This window comes from Etheostoma spectabile, chromosome 6 (assembly GCF_008692095.1).
Source record: "Etheostoma spectabile isolate EspeVRDwgs_2016 chromosome 6, UIUC_Espe_1.0, whole genome shotgun sequence".
Lineage (NCBI taxonomy): Eukaryota > Metazoa > Chordata > Actinopteri > Perciformes > Percidae > Etheostoma > Etheostoma spectabile.
Window position 1 is genome coordinate 16,906,154 of NC_045738.1, and position 20,662 is coordinate 16,926,815.

The following is a 20,662-nucleotide window of genomic DNA, read 5'->3' on the forward strand; positions in this document are numbered from 1 at the left end:
GGGGGGGGGGGGGGGGGGGGGGGGGGGGGGGCAGCACTTTGTCCAGTGTCCACCGTCACCAGTGAGTCCGGCTTCATGCCGGCCACAGAGCCGGCCCGCCTGATGAGTTTATCCAGCCTGGAGGTGTCCTTCTTGGTTGGAGTTGAATGTGGTGTTGCCCTGGATTACATTATCTTGAAATGTGTTTCTAATTTCCTTTCCTCTCAGGTTTTTAAATGCATTGTTTAAAACATTAGAAACACCTCTCAGAAGGTCCACTTCAACACCAGTTTGAAAAACTACAACCATAATAATAAATTTCTTATTAAAACGTAATTTCATAAACATTCATTTATTATGAACCATAATAGACCATTGGCCATGAACAGCTTCATGGCCAAGCTGTTGTGTTGGAGATTTTCTAGGTGTACCTAATAAAAAATGGCCACTGAGTGTATATGTTAATTATTTGTTTTTCAGCTTGTTGTGGTGTTCTTCGGCACCCAAATGGCCAAAAAAATCATTTATTTCAGCTTTCACAAATGCAGAATAATGAAACATAGATAAAGGTGTAGTTTGGAAGTGGAATTACAGTCACTGACTTCTTTGTAGCCTTACTGACATGATGTCAAAGTATCAGTGGAAATAGCAGCCTTGTTTTTGTTCTCAGGCAACACGGCTGTGCCTCAGAGTGGGTCCTATTGAGACTAGCGTCTAACAGAAATGCAACATCGGGACATAAAAGAGCTGGTGCGAACACAGAGATCCAGTTTTACAACGTGTGGATAACTGCAGAGAGCAGTGCAGGATAGTGTAGCCTGGGGGGCTTTGGGGCACAGCCAACAACAGTGAAGGACACTGGCAGGTCACACTGAGCCATATGTCCCACAAGACAGCCGAGTGCCACTCACTCTGCGTTTGTGTGGGGGTGCCTGAATCTTACTAGTATTTTGTATGTGCAGATGTGTGCCTATCAAAGCGAGAGAGCCACATCAAAATTGAATGCAGACACTGCTCCACTTCAAGCTACTAGTATTCTTCACTGCTACGCTACAGCTGAATCACATCGGACACATGAACACAAACACGTAATCTAGTTAGACCGGCAAAGCAGAAGATGCTTCACATCACAGCATCAGGATCCTGTTTATACAAGTCTCTGTATCCAACTCAATCAGGCACGAGCACCATAAATCAACTGCCTTTATGATTACCTTCCACTTTGCTGCTTGTGCAACCAAAGTACATAAAACAACATAGTAATGCAGTTATTTCTTGAAACCAACGCGTGTTGTGATGAGATTACAGTACAAACCGCTTGATGAAAAATTTGTGAAGCAACATCCACTCTTTATGAGTCCAGTGTGAGAATGCAGAAAGCGTGTATGTTAATTTACTGTACTGAGTTTCAGTTTAGTTGTAGCAATTACACCATGATAGACCACTTTTCAAGTTCTGTATCTGTCTGTCCTCTAGTTATAGCATGCTGTCCTCACCATCAATTGGCTCTGACTGCTACAGCGGGCTACATGTGTAAAGTTACTGTACAAATTTCACTTTAAGGCCCCCAAGTAATCCAAACTTTTTTTCTTTTCTTTTTTAAATGGTGTCAAACTAAATATGTTTTGTTATTTGTGTATAGTGTTGATTGTCATCCTGCTTGTATTGTTTGCACTACAAGCTCACAAACGTAATTTTCATCCGTTTGTTTTAAATTAAGTCAAATAAAATGTCCGCCATTTCTTATACCTCTTTTAAACCACCTACCAGGGTTGGGCTAGGGTTGTCCCATCAGGGATCAACCCTCCTTTTGGAAATTCAAACCAAGCCAGTCTACATGGGTATATCCCTGGTCATGACAATTCAGAGCTCACCTGGGGTCAACCTGGGAGCATTGCATAACAATTACCTTTAGTCCTAGAAAAGGGCGACACTCTCATGTCATATTCAGTGAACAGCTCAAGCACTCCAGTCTAACTGTATACCGGCAGAACTAATGTTTTGTTGCAGGTGTTTTTTATGATTGTTTCGCAGTGATAACGCTCTAAAGCACAAATAAGTAACCATCAAACACTTCTCAGATGATTTTGTGCAGTGAGTCTCTGCTTCTGCATAGTTATTGCAGCAGTCGCAAATAGAAGGATGTTACTCTAGTAACCACTTTTGACCAGATGAGGGGACAACCTTTCTCTTTGTTTGATTTCATTAAAAGTAAATTTGGGCTTTGCTGATGGCTTCACGACCCATTTTTGAAAAAGAGCTTACGTTCCAACACTGCAAAACTCCACTACTGCTCTCCAAACAGCAGACCAGTGAACAATCCGGGCACCCGCTGCCAGAGGACTGTGTGAAATGAACTGAACCACTCTAGTGTTGTTGAAGCAGCCTGTGAAAATCCTAGTTGTATACAGTCTATGGTAAAAAACTCAGTGCAAAGCACAGTGAGACACATTTATGTTTCTTGTTTCAAAGTGTGCAGGGACCTGTGCCGACTGCCCCCGTTGTTTCAAACCGATCACATCCTTTGTCCCTCCCCAGCTGGTAGCAACCCAGGACAATGGCAATTCACATTTAAATCAACCTAACTCTACCCTGATCAAACCCACCTTGCTACTTGGGTTGCGAAGCCGAGTAAAACAAGGAGGGTTACTCCATTCAAACACATAGTCAACCTGTGTATAACCCTGATTGAGCCATCGGTGGGAAAGGGGTATTAGAAAGGTGTTTATTAGTCCTCTATCGTGGTATATGCACTTTTATATTGCAATTAAAAAAAGTCTTGTCATTTGTGTGTTTTTGAGTGATATGTCTCTATATCTATGTTTTGACTCTAATTTTGTTCTATCACTGCGTAAAGACGTTTGCTTCTGTATTCCAAAAAAAAGTATTTTTTTTAATCACCCTTTGGCCTAACACTTGTGAGAATATCCCTCATTCTAGAGTGACATTATTAGACCAGAAAAAAAAATACCCATCTTCAATCTAAATTCAAACCTTATTAGTGTATCCTGCTTCAATTTAAACATAGCTTTTTGCTAACCCACATTTAATTCTCTTTGCCAGATTAATGCAAGAAACAGCAGCGGAGAGTGGCCGAGCACTCTGTTCGACTAATTGAATATGCTTTAGTGCCAATGAGTAACCGTAACCCTGAATTAACCTCACATTTAACCAGCTTCTGATTGATCGGGAATTCCAATAAAGCCCCAGTTGCATACTGTAGCTTTATTGCGACCATGTTGCTTTATAGAGTTTCTAAATAAATGTAATAAGCAGAGTGGTTTTATAATGCCTGAATGAGCACTGTGCCAGTTCTGACTCTACAAAAAAGCAATCAGGAGAGAAGTATGAAGGAGTAGAAAACTCAGACCTCAGGTATTCAGATTGAATGGTTTTGTGGTTATTGAAGGGGTCCATAGTGATTTTCAGCGGGGTTAAAGTAAAGTAATGCTTCTCTCTGTCCAGATTTGTAGCTGTTGCCATGGAATCCAGAGGAGACAAATGGGCTGAGTTTACTTTTACCTACAGTACGAGTTGTGAGAAGGTTACGAAATGCATGATTGGTAAGCAGAGGCACAGGTTTGTCTCTTTTCTGTACTGGAATCATAAGAAAATGGTGCAAACATGTTTTTATAAGAAGAGCTGTACTGTACACTTGTAGCTAAAATGATCTTAAATCCATGAGCCTCAGAAAGTTAAACTCTTAACAAGCCATCTTGTCAGTAATGAATTGCCCTGCCCAGTGCAATTCATTACTGACAATTTGACTCAGGGAAAAGACCCTTTGTACTTTGCGTGTGGCGGGCTTTGATTGGTCAGATGTTGCGGGTCTACAACTGACATAACACCAGCTCTGGGGTTGCCATTAGTAGGCACAGGGAGCTGCCAGGCCTGCACTCAACATCCACAGAGAAGCAGCATTAGGCTAGCACACTGACCTTTAACTACTTCAGAAGGCGCACTTACATCTTACACACAGATTTAAAGGAACAAATTAATCTACAACACAATATATTAGTACTAAAATGAACTTCTGTGGAAAGGTTTGGTATGGTGCTCTGGTGCCACCTAGAAGCCCCAATCTCTATTGCACCCAAATAGACAGAAAAGCAAGGGTATGCTTGAAATTAACTAGAGTTTTTACCTTTTCCAAATGGCTATACTTGAAGAAGCCCTTCATCACGAGAGGGTTGAGATGCACCTGGCCAAACACGGCGTGAAGTGGGTTAATTTGTCGGATTATCGGTTTCAGAAAGTTAGAACAATTGTCGGATTTAGCCCAAAGTGACTCAGATTTTGGAAAAATGTTTTTGGAGGGGTTTTCAGATGCTGTTCGACAATTCATCAAGCACTTTGGAGCACTTGGAGAATACTGAGACGTGTCGAGCCTTAAAACCCGTAGTACTGATAACAAATAAGTTTATCCTGAGAGTGGTGCTGGAGGAAAAGACCATAGGGGCATCAAAATCAAAATGGTTCCCTGTAAAACCATGGATCTAATCAGCAAATATGCATTCCTTGTGTTTGAGGGAGGCACTACAACTTTAAATCACTGGGTCAAAATTGAAGCAATTCAGATCAATATGGAACCAATGATATAATAGGTTGACTTTACCCAGTACCCATGACGGAAACCATAGCCAGGCGCGGCCTGGGCCCATTGACAGCTGGCCCGCACAATCAGAAATTCAAAGTTAAGTGTGTTGGTGTGCAAAGCGCTGCAACAATCAGAACAACCATGGATTGCTGTTGTGACCTACAACTGGGAACTTTATCCATTGCTTGTCTGCTATTTCATCACTAAATTCACTTAAAAAAGAGCAATGACATGTAACAACATACTTTGCATTATTACTTTGAACTATCTTTTTATCATAGGCTAATTAAAAGGCATTTCCACCATAAATTGGTGCAGAAAAGTGTCAGAAATACAGGAAATTAAGTCTTTGACGCTCAAGATTTTCCTGGGGGAGGACAGCCAGGCCCCCCACTATGATATGCCACCCCATCCTGGTCCATACATATACAGTATACCCACTACAATAGAGTAGACTACACCACTAGTCCCAGCACACTGAGCTCTGGCAGATTGAAAGTTTCTCACAAATACAACAGCTTCTTTCTTTAAAGAAAGCCTCATATTTCCTAGATTTGGTAGAACTACTTTGATTTCAGGACACCCTACATTCAGGCCCACCTTCACGTAATCCAGGCCCACCCATCTATCACGTTCTGCATCCACCACTGACCATAGCTTAACCCAGTGCAGGGACTCACACTTGGTCGCTCGTTAACCCAGGAATTTTTGGCATGTAGAAGAAAGGTCAGATAGTTACAAACAAAACACCATCTGGGGACTATGAATATCTTAAAAGGTTAAGGGGTGACTAAATCAAGAATCATTCTCTGTGAACCATAACCAAGTGTGGCTGGTATTTGGGAAGATATCTGTTGTTGGGTGGGTAGACAGACCAGATGGACCAGACTCTGAGAAAGGTGCAAAAAGCTGTAATTATCTTCTACAACGTTGATCCTAATCATGCGTCCGTAAAGTCCTCTAGCATTACACTAAATTCCACCATCATCACCAGATGTTGCAGCTCGGCTGACAGGGTGTATTACATGTTATGTTTACAGGAGCCACAGCAGATGATTTTGATGTAATCTGAAACAGTTAATGGGGTGTTGTAGTATCAGTCCTTCAAAGCCAAGGAGTAAAGGCTTTAACCACCCTACATTAAATCCAGCATAGAGAAAGCAAAGACACCAAACAGTCCCCTCAGTAGACCAGAGAGCAACACACACTTTACTGCATCTCCCTGTTACTTCACTTTTGCTCTCTTTATCTACTCGTAAGGCCCATAGCTGAATTATTGCACTTTTTAACAGGTAACACTTTTTAGTATTCTGGGCCATCTTTGGGCCCAAGGATCATTGGATATACATGGCTAGTATAAAGCCTGATATCTCCTATCTGCGCTATCTATTTTGCAAGGGCACTGTTGCTGAATATGGGGCAATTGGTTTAAAGAAATACAAACAAGCTAGAGTGAGAGGTGTAGCCAGACAAACTTCCAATGGCAATGTGGGATCAGGGCATTGTCCGCAGCAGATAAATAGATTTAATGTAATTTAAATAATAAATTGAATGCCTGATGGATTTAAGCATCCATGGCAACTGTTGTATTGGCAGGGCTGAAATCAATCAATTTCTGATTCAAATTTTAAAATTTTAAAACAAACACGCTTGTCAAATTTCAGTCAGAAGCCAACAACTGTGCCAAATTGTATGCGACAGAAGCTGGTCCTGGCATGGAGAGGAAGGAATAAATGATGGGACGGTTGCTCGAAGGAGGCAGGGAGGAAGAGGGAGAGATGGTGGTAGAGGAAGGAAGGGAGTGTCATTGATCTGTACAGGGAGGGTGGTGTTTTTGTTCAGCTTGGCAGGTTGAGTTGAGCGATGCTGCAGGCTGGCTCGCCCATATGTCACTACTGCTTCCACAGGCCCAGCTGTGAGGAGCAAGGGAATACGGGGGGGGGGGACACTGCGTGTGTGTGTGTGTGTGTGCGTGCGTGAGAAAGTACAAGTCTGTGTGAGAAAGAAAGAGAAGTGAGGAGTGCAAGAAATAGTGTGTAATGTGCAAAAACTGTGCAATTCATTTTTTGTTAACGAGACAGTAATCAAACACTGCTGGCTGTCTAGGTCTGGCTCAAACACAAAATCACAGACACACACATATGCACAAATACAACAATCAATTTCACTTCAGCATGTACACAGACACAGTTCCCTGCCTCGTGACAGGTGGCTGAGCTGGCCAAAAGCACGATTTGTCCTTCAGACCGCCAGTATCATCCTCTCACGGGCAGATGTTCCTCCTCCTCCTGACCTCAGGCACTGGCTACAGTGTTGATAAAACACACAGTGATCCTACTCACACAATTAGGCACACATACTAAGACACACACATACACACACATAGTGGAAAGGCCAATAAGGCGGACATTTTGAACATTTTTGGCCTTTCACACACTGAACCCAAGGATTTGCAAGTCTAAAAAAGAACTTTGGGGAGCATGATTTTAAATGTGCTGCATATCGTGATATACAGTAGAGAGGTAAGTGGAAAAAAGCGGTATAGATGGCTCTGGTACAGTAAAATCTGACTTTATGTTCCTTGCATTAGTCTTTAACTTTGTATATTTATCCAGAAGACAACAGGAGAAAAGGTTTCATAAGCCCAAAATAATAAGTTATCTTTTCAACACAGACAGTACCATATTGCCGCTGATGCAACAAGCAAAGAGCATTATATGATGTAATTAAGCAGGAAATTACACTGAAACTGTGACCTGACTGTGTTTGCCTGTAAGATTTATGCAGGTAAAATGCATGGTGGGCAAGACTAAGTATCACTTGGTTACAGTTAGAAAAATGAGAGATGTGACAGTAAACAAACATCTGGCAAGTTGAATGCAAAGTAAGGCATTCAGGTCTGTCAACGGTTGTAGCAACTGTAGGCTGTTGTAAGACTATCAAATACATTTTAAGAATATAAATGTTAGAAAAGGTGCTTTATTACATTTTCTTGTGAACAATTAGTACCTAGGAAAAGTTCCAACCACCCATAAGTGTCCAAAGACCACAGAGACGGATCTGGCCAAAAACAATTCTTCTTAATAAAACTGATAAATGGCAGAGGATTGCTTTTAAGGTCATCGAGATCTGGCAGATGCTCCTGGTAAGTTGGCAGGAGACAAATTAGGCCTAGTTTTCTTCTCTCTCTCTCGCTCTCTCTCTCTCTCTCTAGCTGGCTCCAAGGTATGGGAGAGAAAAAAACCTCTACACTTTCCACAGGGATAAGCAAATGAATCAAAACGCTGAGATAAAAGACATTTAAACCCTTGTATTGTACAAAATGGCTTTTTGAAAAACGTTTTATTTCTGAGTGAGTGACAATTTCTATTTAAATGGCATGTAATGGTTACTCAAATGCCACGACTTTTTTGTTAACATCGCCTCAGGGGTTTAGGTCAGCCATCTTACTAAAACAATCAACCTTTCTCTTCTCTTCTGAGAATCACTGCCCACCTACATTTATTACATAATTAATCCCTCAAACTCCCACACGACACCGACCTGAATGTGTTCTCCAGGGTCATAAGCAAACATGCTATCCACCTCTGAGCCACTCTTTATGCATTGTGACAACAGTTGCTACAGGCTAAAGCCACCAAGGTGCTGGAACTTGTTTGCAGACCGGCTCATGCACTAATGCTTTCAACATTAAAGCTGCAAATGGGACCACCGAAAGGCTTTTACCAAAGAGCAAAATGTACTCAACAATCCTATTTATTCGAAATTGCTACAGTACTACACATACTCCTCAGCATGATATAGTGAGGATATTCCCCAGCTCCTTCTTAAACTTACAAACAAGGCTTGTGCTCCACGTCTGTTTGGTCTTGTGTAACACTGGCACAGTTGGGGTTAGCGCAGCACGGACACATGACTTGGGGGACAGGCCACTGGTGCATGGCGGTGGTATATGAAACTCTGTCATCTCAGATTAATGTGAGAAAAGGAGGAGGAGAAGGAGAAGAAGGAGGAGGAGGAGGAGGAGGAGGAGGAGGTGGAGGTGGAGGAGGGAGAAAGAGGAGGGAGTAAGAGGAGGAGGAAGAGGAGGGTAGGCAGCCATCACTGCCAGCCCTCTTACACCCCCTACAGGCCAGAAAGAAGCAGAGCAGCCTGCAGAAAGATTCAGCAGTGAGAAAAATGGAAGGGAATTCTCACAGATCTCAAAGACGATAAGATAAGAGTCAAAGGAATGTCAGATCCAGAAAACATATTACTCGCTCTTACAATTGTCTGCATTGATTGTTCCAACACAGTGGTCCAGTTAGTGTGGCGGTCAAATTCAACATTCTACATTCTTAAACTACTGCAAAGGTCTTTACATGTGTTAGACGTCAAAATAAGTGAAATATGATCATTAGTATTACATTAGCTGTCCAAAGTCAAACTGTTATTAATTATCAGTCATCTACAGGACCCCAGGAGGCACACATGTGTAAATCTATTAGTTTACCATTCTCATGAATGGTCAGGAATTATCAATAGTTTTTTCTCAATGAATAAAGCATCATTTGGTTCATAAAATGTCCTAAAATAGTGAATAACACATATATTACAATTTTATAAAGCTCCAGGGGACATCTTTAATTTACTTGTTTGGTCTGACCGACACCCCAAAGAGATTTACAGAGAGAAGCTAAAGACGCTCACAATCGAGAAGCTGAAGCAAGTAAATGTTTAGCATTTTTGCTTTGATTTATGTGATTAATCAATTTACAGTTATCAAGTTTCTCAGTTGTACTTAAAACTTCTCTTCCTTCTTTCTGCTGCAGCCGCAATGTACACTGCTCAAACACATAGGGCCAACAAGTGCTGAATACTAAATGTAAAAAAAATAATAATAATGCAACAACACATAAACAGGGTGTACCATTGGTAGTATTAAAGGTGGATAAAAAGGAAAAACACAGGTTGCACAATATCATATAGTCGGATTCATGATTCCTGCGTAAATTAGTTCCTTTCTGAAGTCTAAAGTGTAACATTTCTGTTAAAGCTGCATCATAGAAGCGTTGATTCAACTCTATGCTAATATTTAAGTTGTTGCACTGCATCTATTTGTACCACAAAAATATTTTATAATATTACGATCACACAGACAAACAAGCGAAGCTTTCTGTTGCTTGAGGCTGCCCATATGCTGGTTTTCTATGTGACACATTTCCATTTTTCCTTGCGTAGAGTGTGTTGGAAAGAATTTGTTGCCAATCACATACTGTACAGAAGTTACACCCGTTCAGGAAGAAGCATCGATTATTTTAAGTTAGAGGTCTGTTGGTGGCCAAAAGAGTCATTGCAATTGCTTGGAAAGAGGTGGCTAGGACGAAGGATAGGTAAATGGCTTTCAGAATTAACAGCAACTCTACCTGTAGAAAAGATCACGTATGCAATCAGGGGTAAGCAACCAATGTTTGATAACATCTGGTTCCCCTTTAGAAATTTCCTTGCAAAAAAAGACTTGTGTCATTTGGTATGCCTGGGGACAACCCATAAGTAGCCCTCTGCAGATCATTTGGGGAAGATGTATACCGTCTGGTGTTTAATGACCACTATCTAATTTATGTGTAGTGCACAGTATGAGCTGTGTACAACTGGTTTTGTACTTGTTTGCTCCTTTCTATTTACTTATGTAGTATTTGTATTATTATGTGATTGTGTATTTCAGTTCCTTGTTTCTTTAGTTATCAATATTTATTTGTGTTTTGTTGTTATGTCTTGGTTGGGGTTTGATGAACATGGGTTCTGCAAGGTTTGGGGCAGGAGTTTTGAGTCCCAGTGGTTAGAAATAATGTTAATATGTCTGGAAATAAAGATATCGTGGAAGACATCACGTTCATTTGTACTGAATGACAAGAAGGGGGGAAGAAAAGAGGCCACTGTAATTATAGGAGGCATATAATGTTTTACCTCTTCATTTTTAATTTCACAGGCCTTTCTTGAACTTTCAAGGGTATTTTGTCCTGGATGCACAGTGTCATAGCCACTGAGACAACACATCTTGTCAGCGTATCTATTATCCTTGGCAATTCAAATGAGCCTTGTCACTGAGGGTGTAATCCCTTTCTTGCCATATGAAGTGCCTCCACTCCATCCCTAGGAAACAGTTCAATGAACCCAACACAAGAGCTACGCAGATGCACGATTAACAGAAATTTCCATAGTGACACATTTCAAACAGAGGAGTCTTGTTCCCTGAAGCGACACCTTATCTCTCCAGGATGATTTCTCTGCTGTGTCTTTCTGATGGCCATCATTCATTAAAAAAAAAAAAACACAAAAAACAGAGCAGCTAATGAATGGAGCTGTGAGGAGCTCAGAGACAGGTGGCCTGTGGGAGAGCCAAAGACTCCTGCCAGTCACCCCAGAGAGAGGGAGAGTGAGAGAGGGAGGGAGGAAGTGGATGGAGTGGGCAAGTGGATGAGGTGAAAGGGTGAGGGCAGAAAAGAGGGAGAAACTGTGAAGGAGAGATAGAGGGGAGGGAAAGAAAGAGAAGATGGAGAGAGAAGAAGTGGTTTAGCAATGAATTTGACATGAGACAGAGGGAGGGAGGAAGGGAGATAGGGAGAGAGTGAGAGATTGGGCAGAGTAGGAGGGAAGATAGAGGAGATGGAACAACAGATGGATTAGATAAAAAGAGGAGAGATAGGAGGCAACAGAGAGAGGGAACGGGTGAAAAGGTAAGTGTGATGGATCGATGGAGGGCATTAAAATCAGGACTGAGTCTGGAGGAGGCAGAGATACAGGAGAGAGCGCAGAGGATTGGACAGATGAGGTTGACCTCAGATGCTAAGCATATAAGCAAACAGAAAATCAGAGAGGCAAAAGGCTGATATCAAAATGTGCAGGAAGCAGCAACACCGGCGGGGGAAAAAACCCAACAAGATCCTCCACTGATTCTCCATATCTCTCAGCTATGGATTCGTACAGTATGATTGCTTTTTTGCAGAGCCACTGAAGCCATCTAAGACAAATGGAAATAATTTGAAGGGTGTGTGTGTGTGTGTGTGTGTGTGTGTGTGTGTATGTGTGTGTGTTTGAAAGAGGGAGGAAAAGAGAGACAACAGCTCTGCATGAGGTGAGTGACAAGCATGAATATTTAAACGCCTCTTGCTGTCCCTGAGGTGACGGCTATCAGCACGTCTGTCCTGCCTCCGATCCATTCACAGCTGCTGCCTTATTGGCACAATTAGACAGGGATAGGGCTCTGATTAATTGAACTGGGCTCTCCATTCAATCCCTCCAGAGCAGTACAAGGTCTCTTATCAGGATCACAGCGTGCTCTATTCCTCTGAGTAATGACAAGTTGAAATACTATTGGCAGCCGTGCACACACACACTACAGTGGAGTCGCCACCCGTGTGCTATGACACGTGAAGATCCATTACTTTATTGACTTCCTAACATAGCTGAACATAGGAATTTACCTCAGTGCTGGGCTTAATTAAACACTGTACACAAATGCATACTGTATAATACACAGAGTATGTAAACTAAATCAAACAGTAAGGCAGATAACTATTAAATACAATTAAAGTAAGATCAAACATCATAATAACACACGAGAATAACTGTATCGCCACATGCAGCTTCCCCGTCGTTCGTTTGTATTAAAATGAGGTCTGGGTGATCCAATCACAAGTGGACAGGTACTGTATGAATGCACTAAGGACGCATTGTGGACGCATTTGAGATCTGATCACTCAGACCACATTTGCAGGTGGTCTGGGCCACATAATGACCACATTCTTTTAGCAGTGTGTAGGGGAATGTGTCCCGGAGTACATAAAGCACCAAGTAGGGCAGGGCAATATATCAATGTTGTAACAATATTGCAATATAAGACTTTATATTGTCTTAGATTTTGGATATATTGTAATATCGTAATATGGTAAGTGTAAGTGCATTACAGTAAAGTGATGTCATTTTATGAACTTACCAGCCTGTTCTAGCTGTTCCATTATTCACCTTTACCCACTAAGTCATTAAATCATTTTTGGAGAATATTTATCAAAAATCTCATTATGTAAAAAAGATTTTGTTAGTCAACCATACAATATCGTCACAATATCGACATTGAGGTATTTGGTCAAGAATACTGTGATATTTGATTTTCTCTGTATATCGCCCAGCCCTACCACCAAGAATGAACTGTGTATTCTGGATGTTATTATTTTACTGTTGGTTGATGTGTCGCTGTTTGTAATCTATTGTACTTTTATAAAGTGCTGACGTGCCAGAGTTTAGCTTTAAAGCAAATGGAAATCCACAGTATGAGTATATATGGTCTAATAACTTCTAAATTTGAGGATATGACCTATGGATTACACATGGCTCCGGTCCATTTATGGTGCGGTTGTAACTGGTGTTATGAATCTGCTGTCTTGCCTTAAACTGTAATTTTGTGTGTGGAAATAGTTTTGTTGCAAAGCAGAGGTAGAAAAGTTGAAGAACAGTACCCTCTCCTGGCCTGGAGAGCAAGATGAGATTTTACTCACAACCGGCAGCAGGTTCAGTGATGCACTATCTGTGTTGGGTACATCAATACACACAAACATGGGAACAAAATAGTCAAGCTAATCATCGCTAACACACAGCTAGGCCCATCTCAAGTCATCTAAAAATCAAGTGGGGAAACACAGAATTGAAATAATTGAGAAATAGTTATTATTTCATTCCTCAACAATTATATTCTGCTGGCTTAACAGCAAAAGATTGCGGTTTGACTGTGAAGCTGTCCAGCTGTGAATGTGTTAGAACAGTTGCAGAACTGCTGCTAAATCATTCCCCATATAAATGTAGGCTGAAAAAAAACACTGCTTTCATTAAAACATTTCCAGCTAAATATGAATGCATGATAAAACTGGCACTTTAATGTTTCATCCAAAAAGCAAGCAAATATGCAGTACCTTATATTTTTATGAAGCATAAGGAAGAAAAAAAAAATCAACCCTTTATCACTTTCATCATTTTCCAATTAATTAATTAATTAATTAATTAATTAACATTAGCAGTATTGTAAAACACAGGAACAACCCATTTACCCTGGTTGGAGAAGCTCTCTATACTATATGTCAATAAAGTCTGTTCAAAACTAAGCCAAGGCTGGGAAGGAAAACTTTCTCTTACCTATCCTGTCTGGGGAACTCCTCACCAGGCTAAACAAATGGGTCCCAAGTAAATAGTTTCTTTCTTTTTTTTTAAAGGCTCTGTTATTTTTGGAAACAGCTGCACACTTTTCAGCCAACATTACTCGTAGAAGAGTTAATAGTGCATTTGTTGTGGGACAATTTTCAGTTGAGGATTAATACACATTGGGTGCACTAGTGAGTGCCCATGTTGGTTATGAAGTAACATGTCACCAAGTCCAACAGTATGGCTCATTGATGTGTTTTAAAAGTTTTGTTGAACTTTGGAAGTCAATTGTTCAGAAGAATACATTATTTCAGACTACTGCTACACAGACAATTATTGTTAGTAGACTCAATTCATTGTTGCTTTTTTGTCTTTTCATGGGACTTGACAATAGGACAACTAGAGAATATTACCAGCCTTATTCTTTAAAGAACAGCTGATGTACTTTGCATTTATAAGTCTGCATCACCTTTATATAGTTTTTTTTATTTTTATTTATACCTAAAGCTGGGTAGATGCTGTGCTATTTTATTTGTATAGTACTGGAGCCCAACCAATATTATTGGCCGATATTAGGCATTTCCCAAACTATCGGTATCAACATTTATAATAGATTTTTTGAATATTCATTCATCAGAATTATTTATGACAAATAAATGATTCTGATAAATGAATATTTAAAAAATAAAATGAAAACGGTCAACGGACAACCATGTTATTTTATAATTATTATTTTTTTTAAATATATCTGCCGATATATCGTAATATCGGATTTTTAAATAACAAAATATTTGTATCGTATCAGCGTTAAAAATCCTTTATTGGTCGGGCTCTATCTACATTGTGTTAACTCACCCTACAAGTTTTAATCTGCCTTTCTCATTGGCAAAGACCTGCAACTAACAATTCATACCAGAAACCCTTTAGATCGTCTATGAGCCTGAATGTTGATCATTCAGGTGTTGTGGTTGTTGTAACCCCCCCACCCTTAAACTGCACATCAACAAACTAAACTAAATTAGCCGGTGTCTGCCCGGCTTAACTGGCATTGCATCAAGGTAATTCCATGGTACTGACAGAAATTGGACTATTTAACAAAAAGACAATTTTAGACACGGGTTGACGTCTGGGGAAAAAAGGGGGGAAATATATTGAGCATACGGTCAGGATTTCTCAGTTTCTGCCCCAGCCGTAGCAACAAATATATACATTTATCCCACAGTATTGTGTTTTTGACACAATTTGAGGTTACTAGTTACACAGTTAGGATCCAGTTAAACAATGCAGAGGATTACCAAATGCTTCCAACCACAGACAACTTGCCACAGAATTAACAACTGCCCTGGAATCTGAACCCCCAAAAGCGAGCCTGAGGCGACAGTGATCCAGGGCAGTTTTAGTCTCTAGTATAGACTCTGGATACATTCTCTCTCTGACCTCCTTTTTTAACAGATATTTCCTCAAAGACTGTGTAAAACTATTTTATAACAGACCATGCTAAGAGCACTGTCAACCTATGTTTTACCCCAAAAGACATTATTTTCACACACCACAGTAGGGGTACTTGTCACATCTTTTGAACTAGCTATAACTAGAGCTCAGGTAAAATAACATTTTTTATAGAATCTGAATCCTGTATCAAATCTTTGAATCTTGTTCTTAGCTAATAAAAGAAAAACACACAGAAGAGATGCAGTAAAAATTGTTTTAAAGCTGTACCAATCAATTTTTATCATGTTCCCCACAAGATTCAGTGGAGACCAGAAGTAAAAGTAGAGCGAATATTGGACTTAAATTTGCCAGGTGGCCAGAAACATGACTCCAAATTAATGATTATATTCATAAGGTTGCCTAAATACACATCAAGCAGAAACGGCCTGCGTGTATTTAAGCAACCTTCTAAGGTAATTAGTTCAATATCATTTTTACAGCTTGTTGCACTGCCCTCAAGTGGCCAAAAAACTAACAAATCATGCAGCTTTAAAGAAGAATTCCGGCCAATTTTTATGTTAATCTTGATCGCTATTAATATGCGAGTACTTTTGATTAAAAAAATGACTTGAATCAGTGCAGGCAACACCGAGTAGCTGCAGCTACGTGTACAAACTTCCACTGATCTAAAACTGCAGTTAATGGGGCAAGTTTTAGAGTGCTTTTGTGCCTCTTAACAGACACATAATGCAGTTAACATGGTTAGTGTGCTTGCCTGATTTGCTGCTAGAGCTAGCTAGTTGTTAGCTGCTAGCTGCTAGCTGTTATTGACAAGTGTTATTGACAGGCGTTTGTGAAAATCATCATGCAGCAGTGCCGTGTGTATTTGTAGCTCATCCATTTTGTGAGTGATCGAGGCTTGGCAGTGTCGATCTGTGTGGTAGATTCCTTAGCCGGGCAGGCAGGCTTCGTCTCCGCCTTCCTCGCCTCCCGCAGCCGACAACGAGCACCGGGGGGGTGTAGTGGGTGTGCTCCATGCCTTCGCAGCCACAAATTGTAGTTTATATCCTCCTCAAAAATAGGTAATTGAGCACGGTAGTGGTTATGACCATATCAATAACCATGTAACTACATGGAAACTTCCCCCTTTAACTGCCGTTGTAGATCAGTGGAAGCTTGTACACGTAGCTGCAGCTACTCAGTGTTGCCTGCATCGATTCAGGACGGGGGGGTTTTCAATCAAAAGTACTCGCATATTTATAGCGGTCAAGATTAACATAAAAATTGGCCGGAATTGTCCTTTAGGTCATTTTATAGACTCAGAAATTGATCTGGGTTTCTTATAACAAATACAAAATAGAATCCACTATCAGAACCCAAGCATAGTTATAATAATAATAACAACAACAACAACAACAACAACAACAATAACAATAATATATATATACACACTACTACTTAGCACCTTTCATACATGAAATGCAGCTCAAAGTGCTCTAGCTGTAACATAGTACATCTTTGATACTTATAGCCAGTCATATTGCAAAGAGACTTATCCCATCTTTAATATGGGATGTGAACATTCAATAATTCCGCATATTAAGTGGCGTGTGTAAAGTTTACTGTATAACAGTTAAAAGGTTATGCCATGTCTATTTAAATACCTATATTGCATCACAGGAGAGGAAAATATTTTAATATTTGCTTTGACACATTTACATAATGAAGACTGTTTAACCTTTATTTTTTCAGGTAAACTCAGACAGAAGAATTTACCAGCTCATATTGTGATCAAATGGGTCAAAATAAGTGAAATAAACTTCTTTGAAAAATAAGTCATCTTTATTACTCACACTATGAATTTCCCCTCTGAAGTTTTGGTCGAATACTACTGTTTTTCCTGCATAGAGAAGGTTGTAATACCATCAGTATTAAAGTGAGAGAGTTTCAGGACGTCTCGCAGTCACATTAAATAGTAGTCCAATTCTGTGTTTTGGCACAGTCGGTTTTAACACTTGGTGCGAACCATTTGTGAGTAAGCCTACGTATGAAAACCACAGTTGCGACCGCGGCATTGCCCTAAACGAATGGTGCGTCCTTACTCTGTTTTTCTGCTGCCCCCGCCCCAATTAACATAGTGTCACGTTTTTACACTATGAAGGTTAAACACTGCAATTAATCCGCGGTTCACATGCAGGTCGAACTGTGGTGGTCCGTTACACTACTGTATATTTAACATCATCATAATAAATTATTAATCAATAGAATGTAGCCTATTTCAAAATATAAAACTTATACTTTATAACACAAATTTATAATTGTAAAAAATTGCATTTTGCATGTTGGTCACTGCAAAACTTTTCAACTTAGGAGCAATACGTGCTCCTTGGGAAAAAGTTACCTCAACCCCTGATCCGGGCCCAAGTTCCTGATGTGAAAGCCCCCTTACTGCATTATATTCCATTTTGAATCATTACCTGCCATCAGAATTTTGTGTTTTACTTGACATAAATAAAGACATTTTTCACCATAAATTGTTGTCTAAAAATGTATCAGAATGCAGGAAATGAAGTCTTTGACGCTCAAACTTTCCTGGGGGAGAACCCCAAGTGTGTCCGCGCAAACGCCCATTCTGAGCCAGGAAAAACACTGAATACTAATTATTTCAACTAGTGTGCCATCTGTGCAAAATCAGTATGAGTGTATTCCTGTTGTGTGGAGTGCAATACCTCTTCCTGGTCCAACATGTAGATCTGATTTCCGGTGTTCACACGGAGATGGGGGTTCCAGCGGTCTTGGGGTGGACGGTCTGGTGGAGGGCGGTCGTAGATGGGGCGCTCGTGCGGGGAAAGGTTGTAGGAGGGACGGTCGAAGGAGGGACGGTCGAAGGAAGGACGATCGTAGGAAGGACGGTCGTAGGAAGGACGGTCGAAGGAGGGACGGTCGAAGGAAGGACGGTTGAAGGAGGGACGGTCGTAGGTGGGACGGTCGAAGGTGGGACGTTCGTGGGCGGGACGGTCGTAAGAGGGCGTGTGGAAGGAGTGGGTGTGGGTGCGATGATGGTGATGATAGGAGGGGGGGACGGCACACCTTGCATCTGGATAGGAGAGAAGGAGGGGGGAGGAAGGAAAAAGAGGAGAGAGAAAGGGAGGAAAGAGAAGGTCAGTTAGGATGTTGTGGAGGAGGGCAGTGATGCTGTGAAACATGTCGGCCCTCATCACATCTGTGTCAGGTGTAATTGGAGTGTGTTTGATAGGTCAGCCTGAAAGATGTCATTAGTTATAATGAGAGCATGCAGGACAAAGCTTGAAGCAGTACCTGATTTTGGGTACGACCTACTGTAAGAGACTTAAGAAACTAACTACATAAAGTAGCAAGCATTGATACAACAAAGTAGGAAAATGATCTGGTTCAAAGAAATAGATCAACATTTTTAGAAATGTGCTTATTTGCCAAGAATTAGATAAGATCAATATACCCCTCTCACATCTAAAGCTACATTCAAGAAACACTTAGCTTATCTTAGCCTGGGAACAGCTATCCTAGCTCAGTCTAAAGTTAATATAGTGTAACACATAGCCCCTTCTACAACCACAACTTGTTTTTCCATTTCAGTTTTTGCATTTAACAAAAAAAATATGCAACAAGTGTTAGTGGTGCTGGTAGGCATTTTTTTTTTAAACCTTGAGACAGAGCCAGGCTAGCTATTACCCTGTTCCCAGTCTTTATGCTAAGCTAGGCTAACTGTTCCTAGATGAGAGTAGTATGGATCTTTTTGTCCAACTTTGTGCAAAAACGCAAGCAAACAAAATGTCTAACTAGTCCTTTTAAAAAAGGTAAAATGCTTTAGTACTTTTAACAGCTTTCAAACACTTCAAACTAGTTAACTTTTCATATTTTCATCTAATTCACGAGGATATGTCCTTGTTTTTGCCGTGCCCTTGTTTTCCTAACATCATTCCCATTCACACAAACAGTACAAACATGAAACAAAAGCAGAGGCAGTTCCCATGACTAAAACATGGGTGCTGAGACACGGCTGAGAAACACACACAGATATTTCATTTATAAGCAGCAGGCACTTGCTAGTGACTCTGCAAACACACCCTTTGAATGTCAAATTGAGTCTCTGTCTCTGTTAGTTTTATAGTCGCAGCTAAAAATGATAATTGCTTAATTGAAGAAGTCCTAGATCGAGCTCACCACCAAAATCTAATCATCTGTTCCTTGGCCTGAGGCTGTCCTGTCCACCGCATTTAACAGAAATCTGTTCGGATGTTCCTGAGATATCCTGCTGACAGACAGACAGACAGACAGACAGACAGACAGACAGACAGACAGACAGACAGACAGACAGACAGACAGACAGACAGACTAAACTTTAATGTCCTCGGTGGGGGTGCAGAATAATCTGTGACGTTATCCCTAATTCCAAGGATCAATCAAGATGTGGGGAAAAAAATGAAAATGATATCTGAGGGCTCTGTGCCTTGGATAGTTTAGGGAATTGATCACACAGTATTGGAGACATTAATATGGATTTTCTTCTCCAAGGTAGCTGTTTCACTTTGTCTTAAATGAAAAATGTGTGGCTACGGACCTCTGGTGAATGAGGTACTTTGTCTTTTCTTTCTTTGCTGCTGTCTAAGTTTTCCAGCCTTATTGCACTGCTTTAACTTATGTTTTAACGTAAGGAATAGTTAGAACAGGCACAGATTAATACTAGCATATGCTGTTCGTGTAATCAGTCATAAAATGTAATTCGTGCCAACAGTAGCTTTGTGCACTTGCAACACTATTCTATAGGTTAAAATTCTCTTTCTCTGTGATTGTTCAAAATCTCTTGATGCCTCTGTCTATCTGCTGACCTTGCATTTTCTCTCCCTCCTCTTAAGACACATTATGTATTATCTCTGTTTAAGCTCTAGACATTTTAATTTCTTTTCCATGAAGCAAAAGGCAACAGCAGCATCTTTCACATGCTTCCCATTACGCCACTGAGCATTTATAGTTTTCAGCTACGAATACAAAAGCAAACATCTTGAGGCAGTTCCTCACTTTCTCCTGTCTGATGCTGGAATTCAAAGACTAAATTCTTTTAGAAACCGTCCAGTGGAACATGCCCGGGAACAAGGCTGAATCAATCGTACTTTGCTTTAATATTCATAATAAAAAAGAGGACAGTATCTCCCTATAAGGAAAATCACTACTCCACTAACATCAATTTTATATGCTCTGATCCAGGGGGAGATCCGTGAACTAATTTGCACTGAAAACAAGTGATCTTACCAAGTTAAAACAATAAGAAAAATGTGATTTTTAAGATGAATCCTTGGGTAAACAAGTTGAGAAAGACTTTTGCTGGGTGTGCAGCTCACACCTTCTGCATAAATGAAAAGGCACATTTACACTTAACATCTGCAGCGCGCACACGCACACGCACACGCACACGCACACGCACACACACGCACACACACGCACACA

The 20,662-nt window shown here is 40.5% G+C and overlaps 1 protein-coding gene and 1 long non-coding RNA gene across 14 annotated transcripts in view; one reads left to right on the plus strand and one right to left on the minus strand.

Moving 5' to 3' along the window:
- Window positions 1-8,514, plus strand: part of LOC116690900 (uncharacterized) — a 10,062-nt gene extending 1,548 nt beyond the window's left edge. The window contains exons 2-3 of the long non-coding RNA XR_004332386.1: window positions 2,426-2,435; window positions 8,505-8,514. This is a non-coding gene — a long non-coding RNA (uncharacterized LOC116690900). The remainder of the gene's footprint in view (window positions 1-2,425; window positions 2,436-8,504) is intronic.
- syngap1b (synaptic Ras GTPase activating protein 1b) overlaps window positions 1-20,662 on the minus strand; it is a 146,115-nt gene that overhangs the window by 85,947 nt on the left and 39,506 nt on the right. For all 13 annotated transcript variants that reach the window (XM_032518083.1, XM_032518082.1, XM_032518084.1 and 10 more), the window contains one exon: window positions 17,908-18,275. In XM_032518083.1, coding sequence (XP_032373974.1) covers window positions 17,908-18,275 — 368 coding nt within the window. The remainder of the gene's footprint in view (window positions 1-17,907; window positions 18,276-20,662) is intronic.